This window comes from Gracilinanus agilis, chromosome 1, assembly GCF_016433145.1.
Source record: "Gracilinanus agilis isolate LMUSP501 chromosome 1, AgileGrace, whole genome shotgun sequence".
In the NCBI taxonomy this organism is placed as follows: Eukaryota; Metazoa; Chordata; class Mammalia; order Didelphimorphia; family Didelphidae; genus Gracilinanus; species Gracilinanus agilis.
In genome coordinates, this window is record NC_058130.1 from 617,156,076 (window position 1) to 617,178,096 (window position 22,021).

Here is a 22,021-nt window from a genome sequence, read left to right on the forward strand (position 1 = left end):
ATGCAAAGAATTTAGTGTAAATCATCTTATTTTTGGCAAAAGCTAAGAAATGCTTTTTATATAATTACTATGGTTGTCTTTCAGATGATGTAGATAATAATTGATGTCACATGTGGTATCACAGAGTCTTTTATATTCTTCTTTATGATGGTAATTTAATTTCGCCAGAAAAATTCTCTCATCTTTGGGAAACCCTGAAAACTATATAAATGATTCATATACTCATTTAATCAGTTAGTTTTCAAAAGCTACCTTCTCATCCCTTTTTCATGGAATTACTTTGGACTTTCAGGGTTTTTCCAGAGAGACATTTTATTAACCTCATTTTTTTCTTTTTCTTTCTAATATTTGACAGTCTACACAGTGGGAGGGCCAATATTTTATGTTAAAGGAGCCATTAATATAAAGCATCTTGAATTTTTGTTTTTCCAAGCTAAAATATTTAAAGGAGTTTTGGACCTTAAGAAGGTGATTCTCTAAATGAACATTGTCTAATCTTTTCTGGTCCTTTTATTTCAGGAAGTTGGAGTAGTATTTCATGATTTGGTATAATATGATGTAGTACTATAATTATCCAGCAGACAAGGGATATAGTCTCTTTGTAGCTATGAGTCTAACAACATAACCTAACCTAGTCTTATTCCCTATCTAGCTGTGTTTGCAGTGAAAGGAACACCTTAGCAGGAGGGATTTTATTCTACTTCCTACATTTTTGGTTAACTTGAAACTGCTGCTCCTTGTAGAATTTTAATAGCAGTGCAATTGGACATGATATTTTTCATTGCTTAACTAGTTTTTAAAATTATCTTCTCTGGTTAATAAAATTACCTAGCACATAGTTATTTAAACATGATTAACTTCAGATTGAGTTTATGCTCTTTAGAATACAGAATGTAAAAGGAGTCTCTTATAGTTTTTAAATCAATAATTTTGTTTATTATTACTAAACTGCTTTATAATTTGGTTTTGATATTTATGAAAAATAAATCTAATTATAAAGTGTTCTAAGCCTTTCGAGTAAAAAGCATTCTATAATAAAGTGTGGTGTCTTATTTTAGCATTCTTTTGATTGTTTGAAGCTGTCTTAGAGAATCTTTTTAATTGAATTTTGTTTAGCATAAATATGCTAGATATTAAAATTAAACTCCTATTAGTTTGGATATGGACTATTTAGTGGGTTTGTTATCTTATATCCAGCATAAGGTATTATTTTAGAGCAGTTTTTTGTGAAAATGAAACTACACTTTTTGTTGAAATTTATTTTAGCCATGAATTCTTCTATTTTGATTATTGGTTTTTTCCTTCCCATTTGTATAGAACAGATTTGAAGAAGCATATGTCCAAACACAAGAAAGCCAGGCCCTTTCTTTGTTCATTATGTGACCAGACATTCAAATACAGACGTCAGATGAGCAGGCATCATAAGCATGTACATCAGAAACTGAATATAAAAGAGAGAAAAAAAAGAAAGAAAGCAGAGGTTAGCCTCATTTATTCAGGCACAGAAGCCACAGCCAGAACCAGGAAAAATGCTGATGAATTTACCTGCAAAATTTGCAACAGGTATGATTTGTTAAAGTTAGATAACTATTGATGAACATGGTAATGATCACCAGCATTGAGGCAATTATTTCTTGATATTTTTTATCTATTTTAAAATTTAATTGTTGCTCATCTAATGCTACATTAGCTATTTTGTATCTGTGTTAAATTTTATCTTCAGATCTGTAGTGAGATAATGTTTCACATGAAAATGGGATTTTATGCATGTTGAGTAGGAGTTTTCTGGGCAAAAAGAATACTATTTTTAATCACTTGACAGATGATTAAAAGTACTGTATAAATCATTTCTTGTTCAGGATCCTTTCGATCTTCAATATTTTCTGAGTTGTAAAAGCTCATTTGTTCATACATTTCAGGAAATAATTTGTGAGCTTGTATATGGTTCAAGACTGAATTGCTATGGTTGAACTAATGTCTCACCCAGTATTATAATTTTTACTCTTTTTTTTTTTTTTAAACTCTTACTTTCCATCTTAGAATCAATATTGGTGGAGTGGTAAGGGCTAGGCAATGGGTATTAAGTGACTTGCCCAGAGTCACACAGCTAGGAAGTGTCTGAGGCCAGATTTGAACCCTGGAATTCTCTTAAGTTTGTGCTCAATCCACTCAGCCACCTAGTGCCTTAGTGTTATCATTTTTGAAATTCCAAATAGCCAAATTATAAGCCCTTAAAAAAATTGGTGGGCAATGGCTGGCCCTGTGGATAGAGAATTGGGCCTGGAGATGGGAGTTCCTGGGTTCAAATCAAGTCACTTAACACCTGTTGCCTAACCCTTACCACTCTTATGCCTTGGAACCAATACTTAGCATTAATTCTAAGACTGAAGGTAAGGGTTTTTTTTTAAATCTTGCATGTGTTACACTTGAGTATAACATATGCTACTTGTTTCATATATTGGCTTGATATTAGACATTTTGTTATATACAAATTTGTTGTCCGTAATAGAATTATAATTTATTTAGGCATTTTTGTTGTTTATATAAAGATTTTTTTTTAGTATTAACTTCTGGGATTTAGTAACATTTTACATTTATAAATAACCTTTTAATATACAGATTAGGGGGGCAGCTGGGTAGCTCAGTGGAGTGAGTCAGGCCTAGAGACGGGAGGTCCTAGGTTCAAATCCGGCCTCAGACACTTCCCAGCTGTGTGACCCTGGGCAAGTCACTTGACCCCCATTGCCCACCCTTACCACTCTTCCACCTAGGAGCCAATACACAGAAGTTAAGGGTTTAAAAAAATATATATACAGATTAGCACAAGCACTGACCCTATAACCCATTAACTATGCCTAATGTCTGAAATAGAAAGAGTATGTCATTGGTGACTTATGTTGGAAAAATAGAAGAAAAGAGTATAATAATCAATTATCCACTGAATATGTTAGAAAAAATGTATTTTTACTTCTTACCTTCCCTAAATATATACTGCTTCTCAACTTCTTAGTTGCCATTTAGGATTACTTCATTTTTTTGTTTTCCAAGATTATAGTCTTGACATCTTTACATTTTTTCTTATCTTTATTTACCATATTTCATCAGTGATATCTCTCAGATTTGACCTTCATTTTTACAGTGGCCAACCTAGTATAAGCTCTTCCTAAGATATGCTTGGACTATTATAAAAGCAGGCAGTCATTATAGGCAGTGATATAACCAATCTTTCCCCATCTTATTGTACTTGACCAATGCTATGGGTGTAGATGAAAAACTTACCTCTATTCAAGAATCTGTGGTATGTCTTCTTTTCTTCATATGAAATTTTAGATTTTGAAAACTTAAATTCAGAATAAAGATCATATAAAATATATCATTGTGTGCCCTCAAGCATTCTAGTTTCTCACCAATTCTAGTTTCAGATAACAAAATTAACTCCCTAATCTGTCTTTCAGATCTATTTTCTTCTGTTACCCAGCATAATTTCATCTGGCAGTTTGCTTTCCAGTCTGTGTTGTAATTTGCCAATTCAATATTTTGGGATTTCATTGATGTTGATTTTAATTAAACTTTAATTATTTCTTTTCTACCAGTCTATTTTTTTTTGCATCAAGATGTAATTTTTACTACATTATTTTATACTTTTTCATAAATATTTGCTTTAGGTGGGTATTAACTTCTCAGTAAATTTTAAGCTTTTGGGCTGCAGGGGAATATATTTCATTCTACTATGTGCTTGGCTTTCTCATTCTTACTTCACTGAATCAAAAAGCATTTATTAAACACTTATGTGCCAAGTGATATACAAAGTATTGGGGGATACATAATAAAATAAAAATACTGTCTCTGCCTTCAAGGAGCTCACAATCTGATGGGGAAGACAGCATACAAACAAATATGAACATAAAGGATATATACAGACTAGAGAAGACATAATCACAGAGGGAGAACACTAGTTCAGTATTGGGGTGGACAAAGGGTTGTTAGGAAGTGCCTCCAGCAAAAGGTGAGATTTAGGCTAAATTTTAAAGGAAACCTGAGAAAAACCAAGAGACTTGAGATGAAGAAGCAGAGCATTATAGTGTGTGTGTGTGTGTGTGTGTGTGTGTGTGTGTGTGTGTGTGTGTGTGTGTGTATGACAACTAGTAGAAAAGCATGTAGAAGGAAGATGAAGTATCACATGAGAGGATAGAGGTGCCATACCTTAGATAGTAAAAGGGAAGTTTAAGTAGATTTGAGAATCATCAACACAAAGATGATAATTACATCTTTGGAAACTGATGAGGTTATAAAATGAAGCAATTGTAGTAGTAGTATAGAAGGAGAAAAGAAGGCCCAGGAGAGACCCATGTAGGCATGATCTGGATGAAGATTCAGTAAAGGAGACTGTGAACCTAAAATTTCAGGGAGAGTAATGAGCAAAAAAACCCCCAATATTCAGCAATGTCAAAAGCTGCAGAGAGGTCAAGGGATGAAATCTGAGGATTTGACAGTCAAAAAACTTTGGAGAGAGCAATTTTGGTTGAATATTGTGGTCAGAAACCAGATTATGGAGAATGTGGAAGGCACCTATTAGAGATGGAAAGAGACACCCATTAAGAGATAGCCTTCTGAAGTTTAGCCACAAAAGGCAGAAGACTAATGGGATGATAGTTAATAGGGTTGGAAGGATCAAGTGAAGGTTATTTGAGAATGTGGAAGATATGGATATATTTGTAGACAGCAGGGAAATAGTCATATAGATAGGGAGAGATTAAAGGTAAATGAAAGAATGGGGATAAGAGAAGGGGCAGTTGGCTGGAAGAGATGGGATAGAATGGGTTCACTTGTTCTGACAGAAGATTTCATTAGCCTTAGCAAGGAGTACAGCAACCTCTAGGTGAAACAGGAATGAAGGAGAAAAATAGTGGTGAAGGAGGCACCTGAGTAATATGAGATGAAAAGGAAGGAGAAGGCCCCTCAGTGAATGATCTCAATTTTATCAATAAAATATAAGGCAAAATTCTGAACTGAGAATCTCCCCAGAATAGACTACAGCAGAGGTTCTTAACCTGGGTTCAGGGAAATTACTTTTTTTGGTTTTTTTTTCTTCTTTTCTTCCTGCCTATCTTTCTTCCTATAATTTATCTATCCCTGACTTTTAAAAGTTTTTATTGCTATATTCTATTTCTTACATCATCATCTTCATTGCCTTCATCCTCTAACTTGCACCAGAGCCATCCCATATGACAAATAGTAAACTTTGTATCTTTTAGAGAGGAAAAAAATCAGCAAAACTGATCAATACACAGAAAAATTATGAAAGCATGTACAATATGTAACACTTGTGGATATCCTACCTTCATGAAGGGGTGGGTTGGAGAAGTCCTCTCATCTCTTTATTTGAGCCCTGGCTAATCTTTATAAATGTTTGCTACATTTAGTGTGTGTGTGTGGGGGGGTGCGTGTGTGCACAATTATTCTTTCTGTTTGCAGTAGTTCTGTTTATTATTTCCTTGGTACTGTTGACTTCACTCAGCCTCATTTCAGAGAAAGGATGGTGAAATCTCAGGTTTATTTTTACAGGCACCTCTATTATTATTAATGATTTCAAGCATTTTAAAAATGTGGTTGTGAATACTTTTTAATTCTTGTTTTGTAAGCAATTCATATTTTTTATTTATTAGGAAATGCATAGTCATGTCTGTGTAATTTTTATTGGATACTAAACCTTTATCACAGAAATTTAATACTAACTTTTTTCCCATTCAACCACTTCCATTCTTATCTTAGATGCATTAATTTTGTCCATTCAGAAGCTTTTCAATTTCAAGTAATCAGAGTTATTTCTTATCTTTTTAATTGCCTTTCTTGTTTGTTTAAGAATACATTTCCTAACCAGAACTGTTAGAGATAGATAATCTGTTTCTTTTCAAATTATTTTTATAGTATGATAATTAATGTTAAGGTCACATATCCATTTTGAATGTTTTGTGGAGTCTGGTGTAAGGTATTACTCTAAACCCAAGTTTCTGTTAGAATGCTTTTCAGTTTTCCTAGTGGTTTTTATCAAATAAGAATTTTTTCCCTTGGTAATTTGTGTTTTCCAGAATGTACTTTTTTAAATAAACATTTTGACAACTTTCTCTTCTGATATAATTAGTTTCCTTGGCAATCCTATGTATTTTATTCATTTAAAACATTATTCTGAGAATGGATTGATGTTTTTTATCACCTGCCCCAGAGGTCCACAACACAAATAAGGTTAAATACTTCTGGACTGTGAACTCTGATTCTATGATCCTCATTGAGTCATGGCTTTTGATTCAAAAGAAACTTTCCTGTCTAGCTCCCTCATTTTATAAACATGGAAATTGAGGCCCATAGAGGTTTTGACTTGCAAAATCAGGAATCAAAGCTAGTTCCTCTGACTCCAAATCCATCATGCCTTCAATTGCATAGTCCTTCCTTCTTTCAGTGATAAGTTGTTATTAAAAGGGGTAAATAAGACCTACTTGTACCTAAATATTAATACATGCTTTCTATGTAGTTGTTTAAAACTGGAAAGAATATGCCTAACAATTGGGATATGGCTACTAATTGTGGCATAACAGTATAATAGCCTGTCACATAACAAAAATGATAAATACAGATATGAAGATATGGGAAATGAGGCAGAGAGTAGATGCAAGATTCAAAAATGATATACATTATGTAAAATATTCATATATGTATAAAACTTTAAATACAGTCTAAAAAGATCTCAAGAAGACACTGCAACTAAATAGTTATTGTGGTTTAAAAGTACTTTTATCAATATATAAATAGTTGATATTTTATGGCTCTATATTGTTAATTTGCATATGTTCAAATTATTACTAAGTTTATAATTAAAAAAATAAAACTATGCTTACTTATATGACATTTTCAATGATGTCAATTATCATAGAAAAAGTGGTATCTCTGGAGTCAAAAGACATGGCAATAATTATTAAGCACCCATTATATGCCAGACACTATGTTTGTGTATGTGGGGTATACAAAGACAAAAAGTGAAATAAACCTTTTTTTCAAGGATCATACATTCTGTCTTAATCACCCTTGACTTAACTTAGGCATACTTGCTTGATCTTCTTTAAGAGGGCAGCAAAGAACATCATGTTTTCCTTCTTATTGTATATTTTTACTGTACATAATTTACTCATTTGGCTTGTCAGTTTACTTACATGCCAGTAAGGAAAGGAGGAGGGTACTTGCTATTGTAATAATCCTACATAGCAAAGTATCATTGTGAGAAAGATTTTTGTACCTACAAACACAACTTTAACAATTGAATTGGAGTGGTCATACTTCATCTGGTCATGATAGAAGCATAAGATACTATTCTAAATCTATTTTCTGTTGAACTACTTTCTAGTTTTGCTAGTCATTCTTGTGAAACAGGGAGTACTTTCATTTCAGTAGTTTGTTCTTGGGATTATGAAGTATTGTTAATTTGTTTGTAGACCTTGTTCATCTAATCTAATTCCTGGTCCTACTTCTCCCATTACAAACTTTTTTCGATTACTAGTACTTTGTAATATAGCAATGATGATGAACCAATGGCACAGATGCCAAAGATGGCACACTCAGCACTCTCTGTAGGCATGTGCTCCGCCCTCCCACCCCACCCCAGAGTTCATTACTAGAAAGACAGAGGGACTTGGGTGGAGCTGCTCCCCTCCTTCTCTCCACGATGCCTGACAACATTTTTTCACGTCACTTGCCCTTCTGTCCAGCAGTCCAGTGAGAGCTTGCAGGGGATAAGGTGGGCAGCCTACAGGTGGCAGAACTGGAGGTGAGTGGAGTGCTCTGGTCACTCCCTTTCCCCTCTCTACACTTGCTGAGGACATTCCTCACTTCACCCACCCCTCTACTCAGCAGCTCAATGGGAGTGCTTTCTCCCTCCTCTCTGTGGGACAAAGGGGTAAAAGGACATGCCTGGCACTCGTAGGGGGAAGAGGCATGGCACGTAGTGTGGGGGAAGGGGTGGGCCCAGAACTCCATCTCTAATAGGTTTGCCATCACTGTAATACAGCATAAGATCCTGTTGCATTAGACTCTGTATTTTTTTTTTATTTTCTCATTAATTCCTTTGAAATTCTTGACATTTTATTTCAAAAACACTTTTAAGTTAATTTCAAAAAATTTTTTTAAAAAAAGATTGTTTTTTGTTTTGTGTTGGTTTCCTCTTGGCAGACCTTTGATAGTTTGGTTGATATAGTATTAAACTATGTAAGCCAATTTAGATAAAATTACCATTAAAAAAATATTGGCAGAGGCAGCTAGGTAACTCACTCAGTAGAAAGGATGTCAGGCCTGGAGAAAGGAGTTCTTGGTTTCAAATCTGGCCTAGATACTTCCTAGCCATGTGACCCTGAGCAAGTCAATTAACCCCAATTGCCCAACCCTTAACTACTCTTCTGCCTTGCAACCAATACTTAGTATTGATTCCAAGACAGAAGGTAAAGGTGTTTTGTTTTTTTAAATAAGAAAAGAAAAAAATTATATTGGCACAACCTGGGCATAAAGCAATGAATTTCTCTCCATTTATTTGAATCATTTCTATTAAGATTACTTTATATCAAGTCTCAAGTTTGTCTTTAGTAGATTAACTACTAGACATTTGCTGTATTTCATAGTTATTTTGGATAGAATTTTTCTTCCTAGCTCCTCCTTGTTTATGTTAATAATACTGTCTATTGACTGTGATTTTCTTTTATAACCTATCACTTTATTAAATAAACTTTACTAAAAGAGTTTAAATTTCTTGTTATTTAATCTCTGGTGTTCTTTAAGTAAAATATCATGATCTATAAATAGAGATAATTATTCTTCCCCTTTGCTTCACCCTCAATGTTTTCCCCAATTTCTCACATTGTTTTAAATAAGAGTACTACGTTATGTTGAAAGCCCTTTCTATCTATATATATGATCTTAATTTTTGTTAACGATTTATTATTAAATAACAATGGAGGCAGATTAGCATACTGGAGAGAGGACCACCTATGAAGTAAAAAAAGAGCTGGGTTCAAATCCTACATCTAACATACTATTGGCCCCCAGTTCTATGATGTTGGAAGACCTTGGTAAAATCATTTAACCTTTGTTTTAGATAGTTCTAAAAATTACAGATTACAGATGAGTTTCTAATCTGTATTATTGGAAAAAAGTTTTTGTCTTTTAAAACCCTTATCTTTGTCTTAGAATCAATACAAGGCAGAAGAATGGCAAGGCCTTGGTAACTAGGAATTAAGTGACTTGCTCAGGATCACACAGCTGGGAAGTGTCTTAGGTCAAATTTGAATCCAGGACTTTGTCTCCAAGCTTGGCTTTCTATCCACTGATCCAACCAGCTGTTCCGAATAGAAGTAGTTTAAAAACAACAGTTCTATACTGGTGAAATTAGAGGTTCACTTTCCCTCTCCTCCCTACCAAATAGCTCAACAATATTCATAGTTTCCTAAGGTTGAATGGCCCTTATGTTTCTGGTACAAATTTAAACTGGTTATAGTGAATTGGTTTTTAAATATGTTACTCTGCTTTCTTTGTATTTTATTTAATTTTTAAAAATCTTTTTTTGTGCAGTTATAATTTAATTGGTATAGAGAGGATTATTCATTTCTTGATTCATCTAGGTTTTTATTTAGATTTTTATTGTAGGCTTAATTCATAGATTTTTTTTCTCCCTGTTGTTATAAATGTATAGAAAATGGAATTTTCCCTTAAGGACTGTGTTAGCTGCAACCCTCAGCTGCCAAAAAATTTAGGCTTGTTGTCTTGGCATTTTCTTTGCTATAATAATTTTTTTCAATGACACCCCACTGATTGTTTAGGATTGAATTTTTTTATCAATTATGAAACTTGTTCATTTCTCCTTTTTTGGTTTTAGTTTTTATTAACAGTTTGAAAAGTTTGTATTATGTGTTTTTTGTTTCTGCCTTTCTATATTAGTTTGCCCTAGTGTTTGGTCAGTTTTTGAAAAGGTGATAAACAATAATGAAAATAGTTATGTATTTAAAATTTACCCATCAGTAATCTCTAAAGTTCTATCATATTGAATTTTTGTAATTTAAAAAACTTTTTTTACCTCAATTTTTATCATTCTGATATATTGTATCTATCTGAAAGAATGGCATGGATTTTCTAATTATTGTTACTGTGCTGTCCTATAATTCAGTTAGTTTTTCCTTTAATTACTTAGATGTTATATCTTTTGTGCATAAATATTTAATAGCATGTTGCTTCATTAACTATGGCACCCTTATGCATAGTAAAGTTTCCCTGTTTAATTATATTAGTTTTTATCCTTGCTTTGTCCGAGCTAATTAGTGCTACCTCTGATTCTTAGATTTATCTGAGACATTATATTATATGCCAACCCTCATATTTTTGAATTTTTTTAAATATTACTTGTAAATAACAAATTATTGAACTATTTAATAGATGAGTTCACCTCATTCCATTCATAGTCATGACTATTAAAGTTTGTTTATTCCTCACATTGAATCTTGTCACAATATTTCTTCTCCTTTTTCTTCTAAAGGGTTGGGGAAGGTAAATGAAGTCAGCTTTAGTTATTTACCTAGCCTAGGGTTTCTTAATTGTTTTTATGTTATGTGCCCCTTTGGCAGTCTGTTGAATTTTACAGACCTCTTTGTTGAATTTATGTAATCCTCACACATGGGATTACAAAGGAAACCAATTATATTGAAATCCAGTTATCAGTATATTTTTACTTTTTTTATTTTTTTTTAAACCCTTGACTTTCAATGTATTGTCTCATAGGTGGAAGAGTGGTAAGGGTGGGCAATGGGGGTCAAGTGACTTGCCCAGGGTCACACAGCTGGGAAGTGGCTGAGGCCGGATTTGAACCTAGGACCTCCTGTCTCTAGGCCTGACTCTCAATCCACTGAGCTACCCAGCTGCCCCCATCAGTATATTTTTAAAAATAAGTTTTAGATTTCAGATTAAGAACCCTTGGCCTAGTCCTTCAAAAGACCTTTAACTTAATTCTTCAGAAACTAATATGCTGTGACTTTAATATATAAAACATAATCTGAAAACTATTCATGGTTTTTTTTAATGGATCTTTGTTTTAGGCAGGAATTAAGGAATCATTAAAAAGCATTTGTCATGATAAAAAGTAAGGCAAACTGAGGCAATACAATTTTGAGCATGTTCCCTTTATTAACAAAGTCGGTATGTGCCAGTGAAAAGGGTCAGTGACTACTCAGAAGCCAAAAGACTCCAAGTTAGGAACATAAGTTCTTTTATTTTTTTTGTTGTACAGTTGTTTATGACTCTTCATGACCTCCTTTGGAGTTCATTTGTTCTTTCAAAGATAATGGAGTAGATTGCCATTTCCTTCTCCAGCCCATTTTACAATTGAAAATCTGAGGCAAATAGAGTTAATTGACTCTAGTAAGTGTCTGAGGCCATATTTGAACTCAGGAATTTGTTTCCAGGCCTGGTACTCTATCCACAGTGCCACCTATTTGGCCATAGGATCTTCTTTTTTTTTTTTTTCAATCAACAAATATTTATTGAGAAAGCAATAAGGTATATAGTGGGTTGAGATATGGTCTGAGAGTCAGCAGAACCTTGTTTTAGGTCTTACCTCTGATGTATGCTGGTTATGCATTTTTAAAAAATTAGTTAATGTAATTTATTTATAAGTATCTCAGCCCCATACCATAGAAGATATCATCCAGCAAATAGATAGGTATGTCTTTTGTGTTTCCATTTTTCAGTTCATTCTCCATCAGTGAACATTCACAAGTTATTCTTCAGATATTAAATCTTTAGCTGCAAATTGGTCTTGATCAAGGACACATGACAAAACTAGTGGAAATGTGCATCGGCCATGGGTGGGGGGATTGCGGAGGGTGAAGGGGACAGTAGGAGCATGAATCATGTAATCATGTTAAAAATGAATGTTAATAAATGTTTAAAAAAAATCTTTAGCTGCATATAATGTTCTCTTGGCTCTACTCATTTCACTTTTCATTATCTCATATAGTTCTTTACCCGTTTTTTAAAAATTTATCTGTTCATCATTTCTTATGTCACAGTAGTATTCCATCACAACCATGTACCACAATTTGTTTAGTCATTCCTCAGTTGATGGATAGCTCTTCAATTTCCAGTTCTTTGCCACCAGAAAGGGAGTTACTATAAATATTTTGGAATATATGGGTTCTTTCCCTTTTTCCCTGATCTCCTTGAGAAGCAGACTCAGCAATGGTATTGCTCGGGCTAAAAGTACACGCAGTTTTTATAACTCAGCCTCAGTAGCTCTGAGAGTCATCAAGGTCCAATGGCAAGACAGAAGTCAAAATGATTGGCAATAGCCTGGTATGCAATGAACAACACTGGCATTTTTTTATGTCTGACCTAGGGCTCTAAGTGCCCTACATTGCCTGCTTCAGCTACCTTCATAGCCCCTGGAACAAATTGTTATCCACCTATTCCACTTGGGGGAAGTCTACCCATATTTAAGATAGATATCCCCCACTAACTCATTGACAATTTTGAGGCCTGTCAGTTACCTTCAACCTAGTGGCCTTGTCTGGTGAGGTTTTACTGAAGTAGCTACTGTACATGCCACAGCTTCTTGGAGCCACAGGTAAGAGTTGAGTGAAAGGTAAACACCAAAGGTAGGTGAACAGCCCCAAAAAACAGCTCAGCAAGGCCTGACAGTAGAGGTGCTAGTCCTCCTTGAAATCCTCATATACCCTTATATAAGTACATAAGATAAACCAGTGGCTTTCAGGGCTGTCCTGATTGAATACACATGCCTTTTTTTTTTTTTCCCCTTCTCTAAGCACTGATTATTCTCCTGTTTTTCAGCTATCTTTCATAATCAGTCACTCAGTATCTTTAAATATTGATCTTGTTAGAACTAACAAATTAATGCTCTGATAGTACATTGCTTATTTGGAAAAAAACTTTATTTTAACTATAATTTGCTGTATCTTAAAATATAATAATTTAAATTTTTTATTCTTTTTTTTGGTGTTTCCCCTGTTCAGTGCCTTCTGACTTTCTCCTCATAATCATGATATATAGGTGTGTGATTTCAGTATAGTCTACATACCTTTGGCCTTTCATTTCTTCTAAACCACCTGTTCTCACAATTGCACTGAAGTGAGTAAATATCACAATAAATATTCATATAATTTTGAGGAGGGTTAGATGGGCTTAATTGAGTTCTTTGTAGAATTCTATTTACGTTATCTTCAACAAATATTGGAGCATAAGATGTGATTATTTTTGGTAGAATTTTTGCAAATGATTATTAGAAGCTCTATAATATAAGGTGACCAAGTGTCTTGTGAAATACTTCTTGTATTTTGATGTACAATGAAGCCAGCTTTGCCAGCATCTCTGATTGTTTCCCCAAGGGTATCTTGTGCACAATCCTTCCATTTGTCTGCATCTTTCTTTTAATCATTTAGAGGACCAACAACTAAGTTAATATTTATAGACAATCTAAAAACTATGATTTTGATTTTGAGCTTCTTTTTTCTTTAATTGCCATCTGTGATCCTGTTGTATAAATTATACATAACTTATATTAGCTATTTGTGTAGCAATTAATACTTATAATGTGTTTTCACTTGCATTTTCACAACTCTTTGAAAGAAATCAATATTATAAATATTTATCTCATTTATGAAGACAAAGCCTTAGGTTGTATGTCTTGTTCGGGTCTTACAGCTTAAAAGTGGCAGAGGTGAGGTATGGGGGAAGAATGTTGGATTTGAAATCAGAGAGCATGGGTTCAAATCATGGTTCTGCTACTTACTGTGTGCCTTGAGCAAGTTACTTAACCTTTCTTGACCTCAATTTCCTCATCTATAAAATGTGAAGGGATTGGACTAGATAACCCACAGAAGACCCTTCTGTGATCCTAAGAACCTCTTGTCTTTTGATGACAATCTAGCATTCAGTTATATACTGTAATGACAATTCTCAATCCAATAGTCTTTTGTACCATATAACATTTTCATGCTGAGCTTATTTTTATTACTACGATTTCTTCACATTTTCAATATCAATCTTATTTGTATAAAGAATAATATGTAGTCAGTGTTAACAGTTTTCATCATTTAAATTTTTCTTTGCCTAAGTTTTAATGGTACTTGTGCTGTTGCTATGCAAAATATTCTAAAACTATGGATTACTGAGTCACTACCCATAAAAGACACTGAGTAGTAAAATGTTAAATTTTGTTTTCTCAATGGAACCCTTGCCCCTGCCAAAGCTGCATATGTTCTAGAAGCCTATTTTTTCATCTATTTTACATGTAGTTTGATTAAGATACCCTTTATTTTTATTTTTATCATGGCTATTTACATGCCTTATTTCTCTCACCAGAAGATAGTAGGCTTGGGGAACTAAGGAACAAATATTTGTCACAAGTTAATTAAGTTGTGAAGATATCATATTGTTCACTTGCTACTTTACTTTCTCAAAGTAGCACTTTAATTTCCTAAATGTGGAGCTGTGTCTCCTTACTCTTTTTAGTTTTACATAGCCAACTGTTCTTCTTAAGTAGAACAAAATTCCATAGACTGTAACACATCATCTTACAGATTTTACATATCCTAGGAAACTTAGAGTTATTTTTAAGTAGGCATGTTCATGTGTGTATGTATATACATACATACTACCTTAAAGTGATTAGAGATGTTCATCTTTTACGCAAAGTTCCAAAGTAACATGAACTCTCTCTAAGCCAAGAACCTACACTTTGAAAGTATCAGCAGATAGTCAGCAAATACTCTGGTGCCTTTTGATAGCAAAGCTTTCCCCAGATAAAAGAAATTCATGTTCTCAGCATCCTCATGACTGTTTTCTAGAGTTTTCTAACTCTAGAGGAACCATGACATTTTTCTGCTGTAACATCAGTATTTTTTGATGGTACAGTAAATAATGTAGATAACTCAAATAAAATATGATACATTCAGTACCAGAACCACTTAGCAGTTCAGTATTTCATTTTGATTATTCAGAAAAGTGCCAACAAAGAACTCCTTTCTCCTTAATTGAATATGACTCATCTACTATAGCTTTGTGTTCTTGTCACCTTGATGAGTACTCAAAGATAATAGGTAGGGAATGATAAAATTTGACTGATGACAAATTTGAATCCAACTTTTTTAGTTACTTAAAAGTAAAACTAATTTATTTTTTTAAAGTGGAAGTTAAAAGTCTGCTTTAAAAATGGTTTATGAGAATATTCCAATTTTCTTGTAGGAAACTTCATTGTAAGAATGTTTCAATATAGGAGCTTTTAAAAATGTCAGAGTTGAAGTAATTTCTGACATTCAATTTTCAGTTCAATAAGCATATATAACATATAATTTCTAAGGCAAGGAGGGCATTAGTCCTGGGAGTTAGGAGTAAGGCTTGAACCAAGCTTCCCATAGGAAATGGAACTTGTGCTGAAGTCAGGGGAGGAAGGTAGGAATTTTCTGAGGAGGAGTTGAAGAGTGAGTGCATTCCAGACATGAAAAAAAAAGTGAACAACAAATAGGCCAATCTGTGTGATGAAATGTACATGAAAGAGAATGATGTACAACAAGTCTATAAAGGTAGGCTGGAGTGAGAACTTGAAAAACCAAACAAAAGGTTGGTTTTTTTTTCCTAGAGGAAAAGGGGACACTGAAATGTTTTGAGTACTGGAGTGATGTGGTTTGATTTGTGCTTTAGGAAGACCAATTTGGCAACTGTGTGAAATAGGATTTGGAGAGGGGGAAGAAGATAAGGATGCTGTTACAGTAATCTAGGTGAGACATAGGTTGGGCTATGAGTTAGGTAGTAACTGTGAGAAGAAATAAACCGATGAGAGAGATGTTTAAAGGTTAATTTGTCAAGATTTTCCTGTGCAAAGCTGTGGAAATTATCTCCATTTTACAGATGAAGAACCAAGCACAGGAATTTAGTGATGGGTCAGGAAAACCATCTTATGGAGGGACCTAGTAACTTCAGTTAGCACACATAACAGTGATTTGTAAAGTATCATGTACAATAGATTGTTGTTGTTAAGTTCATTTCAGCTGTTTCTGACTCTTTGCGACTCCATTTGGGATTCACTTGACAAAGTTTTGCCAAAGGTTTGACATTTCCTTCTCCAGCTATTTTACAGTTGTAGAAACTAAAGTAAACAGGGTTAAGTGATTTGCCCAGGGTTACACAGTAACTGCCTAAGTTTGGATTTGAACTCAGGTTTTCCTGATATCAGGCCTTGTGTTCTGCTTCACCCTTAGCTGCCCCATGTACAACAGAAGTTGACTTAAAAAGGAGGGGCATATAGGACAGAAAGCTGGGGCTAGTCATATTAGTAGTATTTCTCAAATCGAGAGAGAGAGAGAGAGAGAGAGAGAGAGAGAGAGAGAGAGAGAGAGAGAGAGAGAATCATAGATATAGAACTGGAAGGGACCTTAAAGGATATCTAGTTTAGCTTTTGAGATTGTCATATAAAAACCTGCTCCTTTTAGTATTCACTGTTTGCTCTTAAATTTTGTCAGTTTGCTAAGTTAGTAGAATTTTTTTGGCTATCTTTTTTTAGTTTGTAAGCACTAGAATTATGTTCTATGTAATTTCATAAAAATTCTGGAAAGTTTTGAGCTTTTCCAATTTAAAGTTTAATATGTGGCTCAGAGGATAGAGCATTGAGCCTACAGTCAGAAACACCTGAATTCAAATATGGCTTCAGACATTTACTGTGTAATCCTGGACAGGTCACTTAACCCCATCTGCCTTAAACCACTGGAGAAGGAAATAGCAAACCATTTCAGTATTTTTGCCAAGGAAACCCCAAATGTGGTCAAAAAGAGTCAGATACAACTGAACTACTGAACAATAACAAGTTTTTTAGCATAATTTTTATTGTTTCTGATTCTCTTCTTGACAGTAATTTCCCTGATCTCCTTCTATAAACATAAATACATTTGAAACTTAGAACTAATCAACAATACTGCATTGTTTATATAGTCTTTTGACTCTCACCACTTTATGCAAATATAAACTGCCTGAGGGAAAAAAATTCCAGGTGTATGTTATCTATAATTTTGTTCTGATAAATATTGATGTAAGAGCTTCATTGTTACAGATCAGGAACTCATTTATAATTATTCTTTCTTCCTTTCTCTTTTCCTTTCTCTCTCTTTCTTTCTTCCATTCTTTCTTTTTTAACGCTTACTTTGTCTTAGAAATAACTCTTAAGACAGAAGGGCAAGGGCTAGGCAGTTGAGGTTAAGTGAATATGCCCATTGTCACATAGCTAGGAAATGTCTAAGGCCAGATTTGAGCCCAGGTCCTCCTAACTTCAGACCTGGAATTCTATCCACTGTGCCACATAGCTACCCCTCATCTGTGAGGTGCCTCAGATATGGAGAGATTAAGTGACTTGCCCATTGCCATGTAGTTGTATGTGTCAGAGTTAATACTTGAACCAAGTCTACCTGAGTCTAAATCTGGCACTAGATTATCCACCATGCTTCGCTATCTAGCACAAAGTAGGTGCTTTAAGCACAAATGGCTTGTTCAATTGAGTGTGCTTTGCTTGTCAATAAGTTGTTTTCTATAATAGGATCTGCTCTGAGTTAATATTTTGAACAAGATTCCATGAAAAATTAGCAATCTGACCATATTTACTCACTTTTGAAAGCTAAGAATCATTAGAAAACAGGATCATAGACTTAGAGCTGAAAGGGACTGTAGTGGCTATTAAGTCCAACCTTCTAATTTTATAGGTGAGAAAACTGAAGCATTGAGAGTAAAATGACTTGCCCAGGGTTACACAGTAAGTCCTAGAGGTGATATTTGAAGTCTAGTCTTCCTGATTTCAAGCCCAGTGCACTCTTCACAATACCACCTACTACTTTCCATTATGCTCTTACTGAAGAGTCCTCCTATTAGACATTTGGACTGGAAAAGTAATACCCATAGTGATATTTGTATACTTTCCCAGGTAATTAAAAAAATTGTAGTCTTATCTTTAGATTCACATTCCTAAGATTTAGAACTAGAAGATACCTTTGACTTCACTTAGTCTAGTCACTTCATTTTACAGATGAGGAACGAAGACCCTCTTTTGCTAAGTTATGACAAACCTTGCTTCCTTTTGAATAGGAAATGTTCCTCCAAATTGGCCTTGCAGAGACATATGGGTATACACGCAGGAGTTAAGCCCTTCCATTGCCAGCACTGTGACTATAAAACAAGACTGAAGGCTTCATTGATACAACACATGCGGATCCATACTGGTAAGCCAGTAGTTTTCATCTGCCCGCTTGAGCTGCCTTTGAACTATAGTAGTTTTAAACAGTAGATTTAAAAATACTCAATTTGTAATTTTATAGAGAGAACTGGTCCTTTTACAGTAGGTGGTGCTCTTGTGCTAGCTTGCAACTCTTGGACCAGGCTGCTTCTTTTTTTATTTTTGGATTCACTCTTTTTAATGCAGAGTATGGTTTAGTTTTTTATATGCCCAGGGGAGTAACTACTGGGTATTTTCTCTTCTATCCCTCTACCTCAAACAGCCATTTAAATCTTGTCTTTGATAAAGATGGGAGCCCAAGTTAAATTACTTAAGTACTTAAGTGTCCAAGTTCTAATGCTGAGTTCTTCCCCACATCCTTGGGAGTAAGGGCCTTTCATTCTCTTTTCATACAGGCCTATAAATCCAAAGGTTTATTTTTTAATGGCCAGTCTCTTCTTCTTTATCTCTTCTATTTCTCCTATCTTTTACTTGCACAGGGGAAATTAGCATTGTTTTAGTGCTAGGAGTGTTGTTAGCAGCCTGTATCCAAACCACTCATTTTACAAATGAAGGCACTGAGGCCCAGAAAGGTTGTATTGCCTTTTTAAAATAAGATTGATTTATTTTTGTTTTTATGCTATTTATAATTTCCAATATGTTCTTCTTCCCTCCCCTTTCAAGAAAGTCATCTAATAAAATAAAGAATAAAAAAAGACGGAAAAAAAGGCTAGCAAAACTAACCAACATATTGAAAAACATATATGTGATGTTCCACACCTATTATCTCTCCTCAATTCTGCAAAGAAGGAGGAGGAAGTACCTTCTCATATTTCTTTTTCAAGGCTGAGCTTGGTCAATCATTACAATTTTGAAGCATTAAGTTGTGATAATTTTGTTGTTGTCTAGAATAGTTAAGTGAATTACATAAAAGTAGAACTAAGGCTCCTTACTAGTATTCTGCTCCTCTTTCTGCTCCATCATGCTCTTCCAGGACCTTTTTAGTTTTGAAGAACTGGGAATTTTATTGTTGCATATTTTAAAATATTTCTGCCGAAAGTGGAAATATCAATAATTTAGGATAGATCATATGATAGGCAAACCTTTACCAAAATAAATTTCTTCCTTGATAGCAAATTATTTCCTTCTACTACATGAAAAACTGACCCTTTCTTGCTGTCTAAAATGAAGTAGGATAACCATAGTTGTTACGATCAGAAATAATGCATTTGAAAATTGAAAAACTCGTATGATTTGTACATATGTAAGGTGATGAGATCTTGCTCATTATTTTGTATGCTTAGAATTTTTTAGAATAATAAGCACTTAATAATTTAATTTTTTTATTCATCTTTTCTGTCTTTGAAAAATTTTCAGTTGCTTAGCCAATAAACTTGTTTCTATGAAGATATGGAGTCATAGAATTTTAGTGCTGACAGTTTCTGGCAGCTATTATAGATAGATAATCTCTTCTTCCTTTCCCCTACCAATGATAGCATGTTAATAGAGTTCTATTTCCTGACTCCACACTCAGTGCTTTTTCTAATATACCACAGTGCATTTCAAAATTTGTATGAGCATTATAATTAGTAGTAGGCATTTATTAAATGTTCATTTACTCATATATATGATGGTGTGTTCTGATTTAAATGTTAGGAAAGATTGAAAGCAAAAGGAAATGGGGGTGACAGGATGAGATGTATAGTGTCTTAGAAGCAACTAAAATGAGCTTGGAATAGACTCCCAGAGATAATAGAGAATGTAAGGGCCTGGTGTTTTATGGTCTATGGACTCACAAAGATTTGGACATGATTGATGACAAGAAAAGAGCAATTCTAGGCCTTCAAAGAACAAGGTCTTTTGGAAAGTCCTTAGTGATTCAAAAAGTGAATGGGTTAATTTACATAATCACCTTTTGCTATGAATTCTCCTTACCTATTTCTTGGCACCTCCTGGCAGAGAAATACTCTTTAGGTCCCATTGTGAGTATGCTCTGATTTAGAGCTGTAAGGCAAAGAATAATCTTTCCCTGGTCCTGAAAAGAGCATCTTATTCTCTTTCTTTTCTTAGTGGTTTGGTTGAAAATAAAAAGCAAGTTCTAACATGACAACCAACCACCTTGGCATAAGAAAGTGCCAACTTATATGAATTTGCCCAGGTTCTAGATGTTTCTAAGTAGATTTAGATCAAGGTATGTTATTAACTTTTCCATGTCAGCAAACAACAAAAATGACCAAATCCACTCCAGAGCTGAAGTATCAGAGTATAACTAAGGCAAAAATTTTTGGAAAAGGTTCCATTTTATAGTTTAGTGTTTTAAAAAACAAATACTTTTTTCTATAGTTACTGACATTTGGAGAAATTTTATTTCCCTAAATAAAATGCATCTGTGTTAGCTAAAAAAGCCTGAGATTGGATCTTTCAAGCCTGAAATTTCATTTCAGGAAGCATTTCCTTTTTCTTTTCATGAGCTTTGTTTCAGGAAATGTTGAAGTTCTCTGTTAGAGATCTAGAACTCTGTTTCATTGGTGTTGCTGTATTGGAGGGAGTGGATTGTCTGAGATTTGTGTTAGAGTTCTTAGATTACCACAGAGTGTCTTTCCAATTTAGTTTCATCTGGGATTTGTGGATATTCCAGGCACTTTTCATTTTTATTTTTCTCTTTTAAAGAGTATTATGAAATTAAAAACCAAGGAGTTGGATGGTATAACATGAACAGGCAGATGTCTTCTATTAATGACTGACTTAAGCCTAATGTGAATAAGTATTGCTATAATATGCCGTGAATTTAAATCCCTTATATTGTGTTCTTTTCTGACACATATAATACTAATTGGCAGGTTCAAGCAACATTTTTTGTATATTTATACACAGAGAGAATCAATAAGCTATTTGAAAAAGGCCTGGCCAAGATATTTCCCAGTTAATAAAATGTTTTATATTATTAGGGAATAGTAAACAAATATACTTTTATATTTTAAATACATTTTATTAATATCCTTTATTTTTAGATCACCAGAATTTTACCCAGTATCTTCATAATCCCTCCTAGAAAACCATTCAATATAACAGATTTTTTTTAAACCTTTACCTTCCACCTTAAAATCAATACTATATATTGGTTCCAAGACAGAAGAACAATAAGAGCTAGGCAATGAGGGTGAAGTGGCTTGCCCAGGGTCACACAGCTAGGAAGTGTCTGAGGCCAGATTTGAACACAGGACCTCCCATCTCTGGACCTGGCTCTCAACCTACTAAGCTACTCAGCTGCCCCCATAACAGATTTTTTAAAAGGAAAAAAAGCAATAAAAGAAAAAAGATCAGCAAAATTGATCAATACATTGAAAAAGTATGAAAATACATACAATATTCTATATCCATCTCTGTAAAGCACTGTCTTCTCTTTTCTTCTTTGGGGCTGTGCTCGTTCTGAATAATTTTGCAAATACGCTTTTATTATTCTGTACTGTTCATTATTTCCACTTATCATTGTTGTAATCCCTGTATATTCAGTTTTCTTAGCTCTGATTATGTCAGAATATTATAACAGTTATTATGTACATTAAAATTTTACAATAGAAAATTTAAAATTAAATAATAATTGATCCTAGGGTTATTAGGGAGGCACTGAAATTTTTGTAGGGAAGTGATAGCCAAAATGGACTTTAGGAAAATTACTTTGTCAGGCCATATGGTGAATGGATTGGAAAGAAGGGACTTGTGGTAAGAGAT

At 34.1% G+C, this 22,021-nt stretch overlaps 1 protein-coding gene across 2 annotated transcripts in view; it reads left to right on the forward strand.

Moving 5' to 3' along the window:
• Positions 1-22,021, forward strand: part of LOC123231863 (oocyte zinc finger protein XlCOF6-like) — a 51,261-nt gene that overhangs the window by 18,351 nt on the left and 10,889 nt on the right. Inside the window, exons 3-4 of one of the 2 annotated variants that reach the window (XM_044658169.1) lie at positions 1,323-1,563; positions 18,163-18,296. In XM_044658169.1, coding sequence (XP_044514104.1) covers positions 1,323-1,563; positions 18,163-18,296 — 375 coding nt within the window. Of the gene's footprint in view, positions 1-1,317; positions 1,564-18,162; positions 18,297-22,021 lie in introns of both variants that reach the window. The other variant, XM_044658167.1, reaches the window with a different exon arrangement.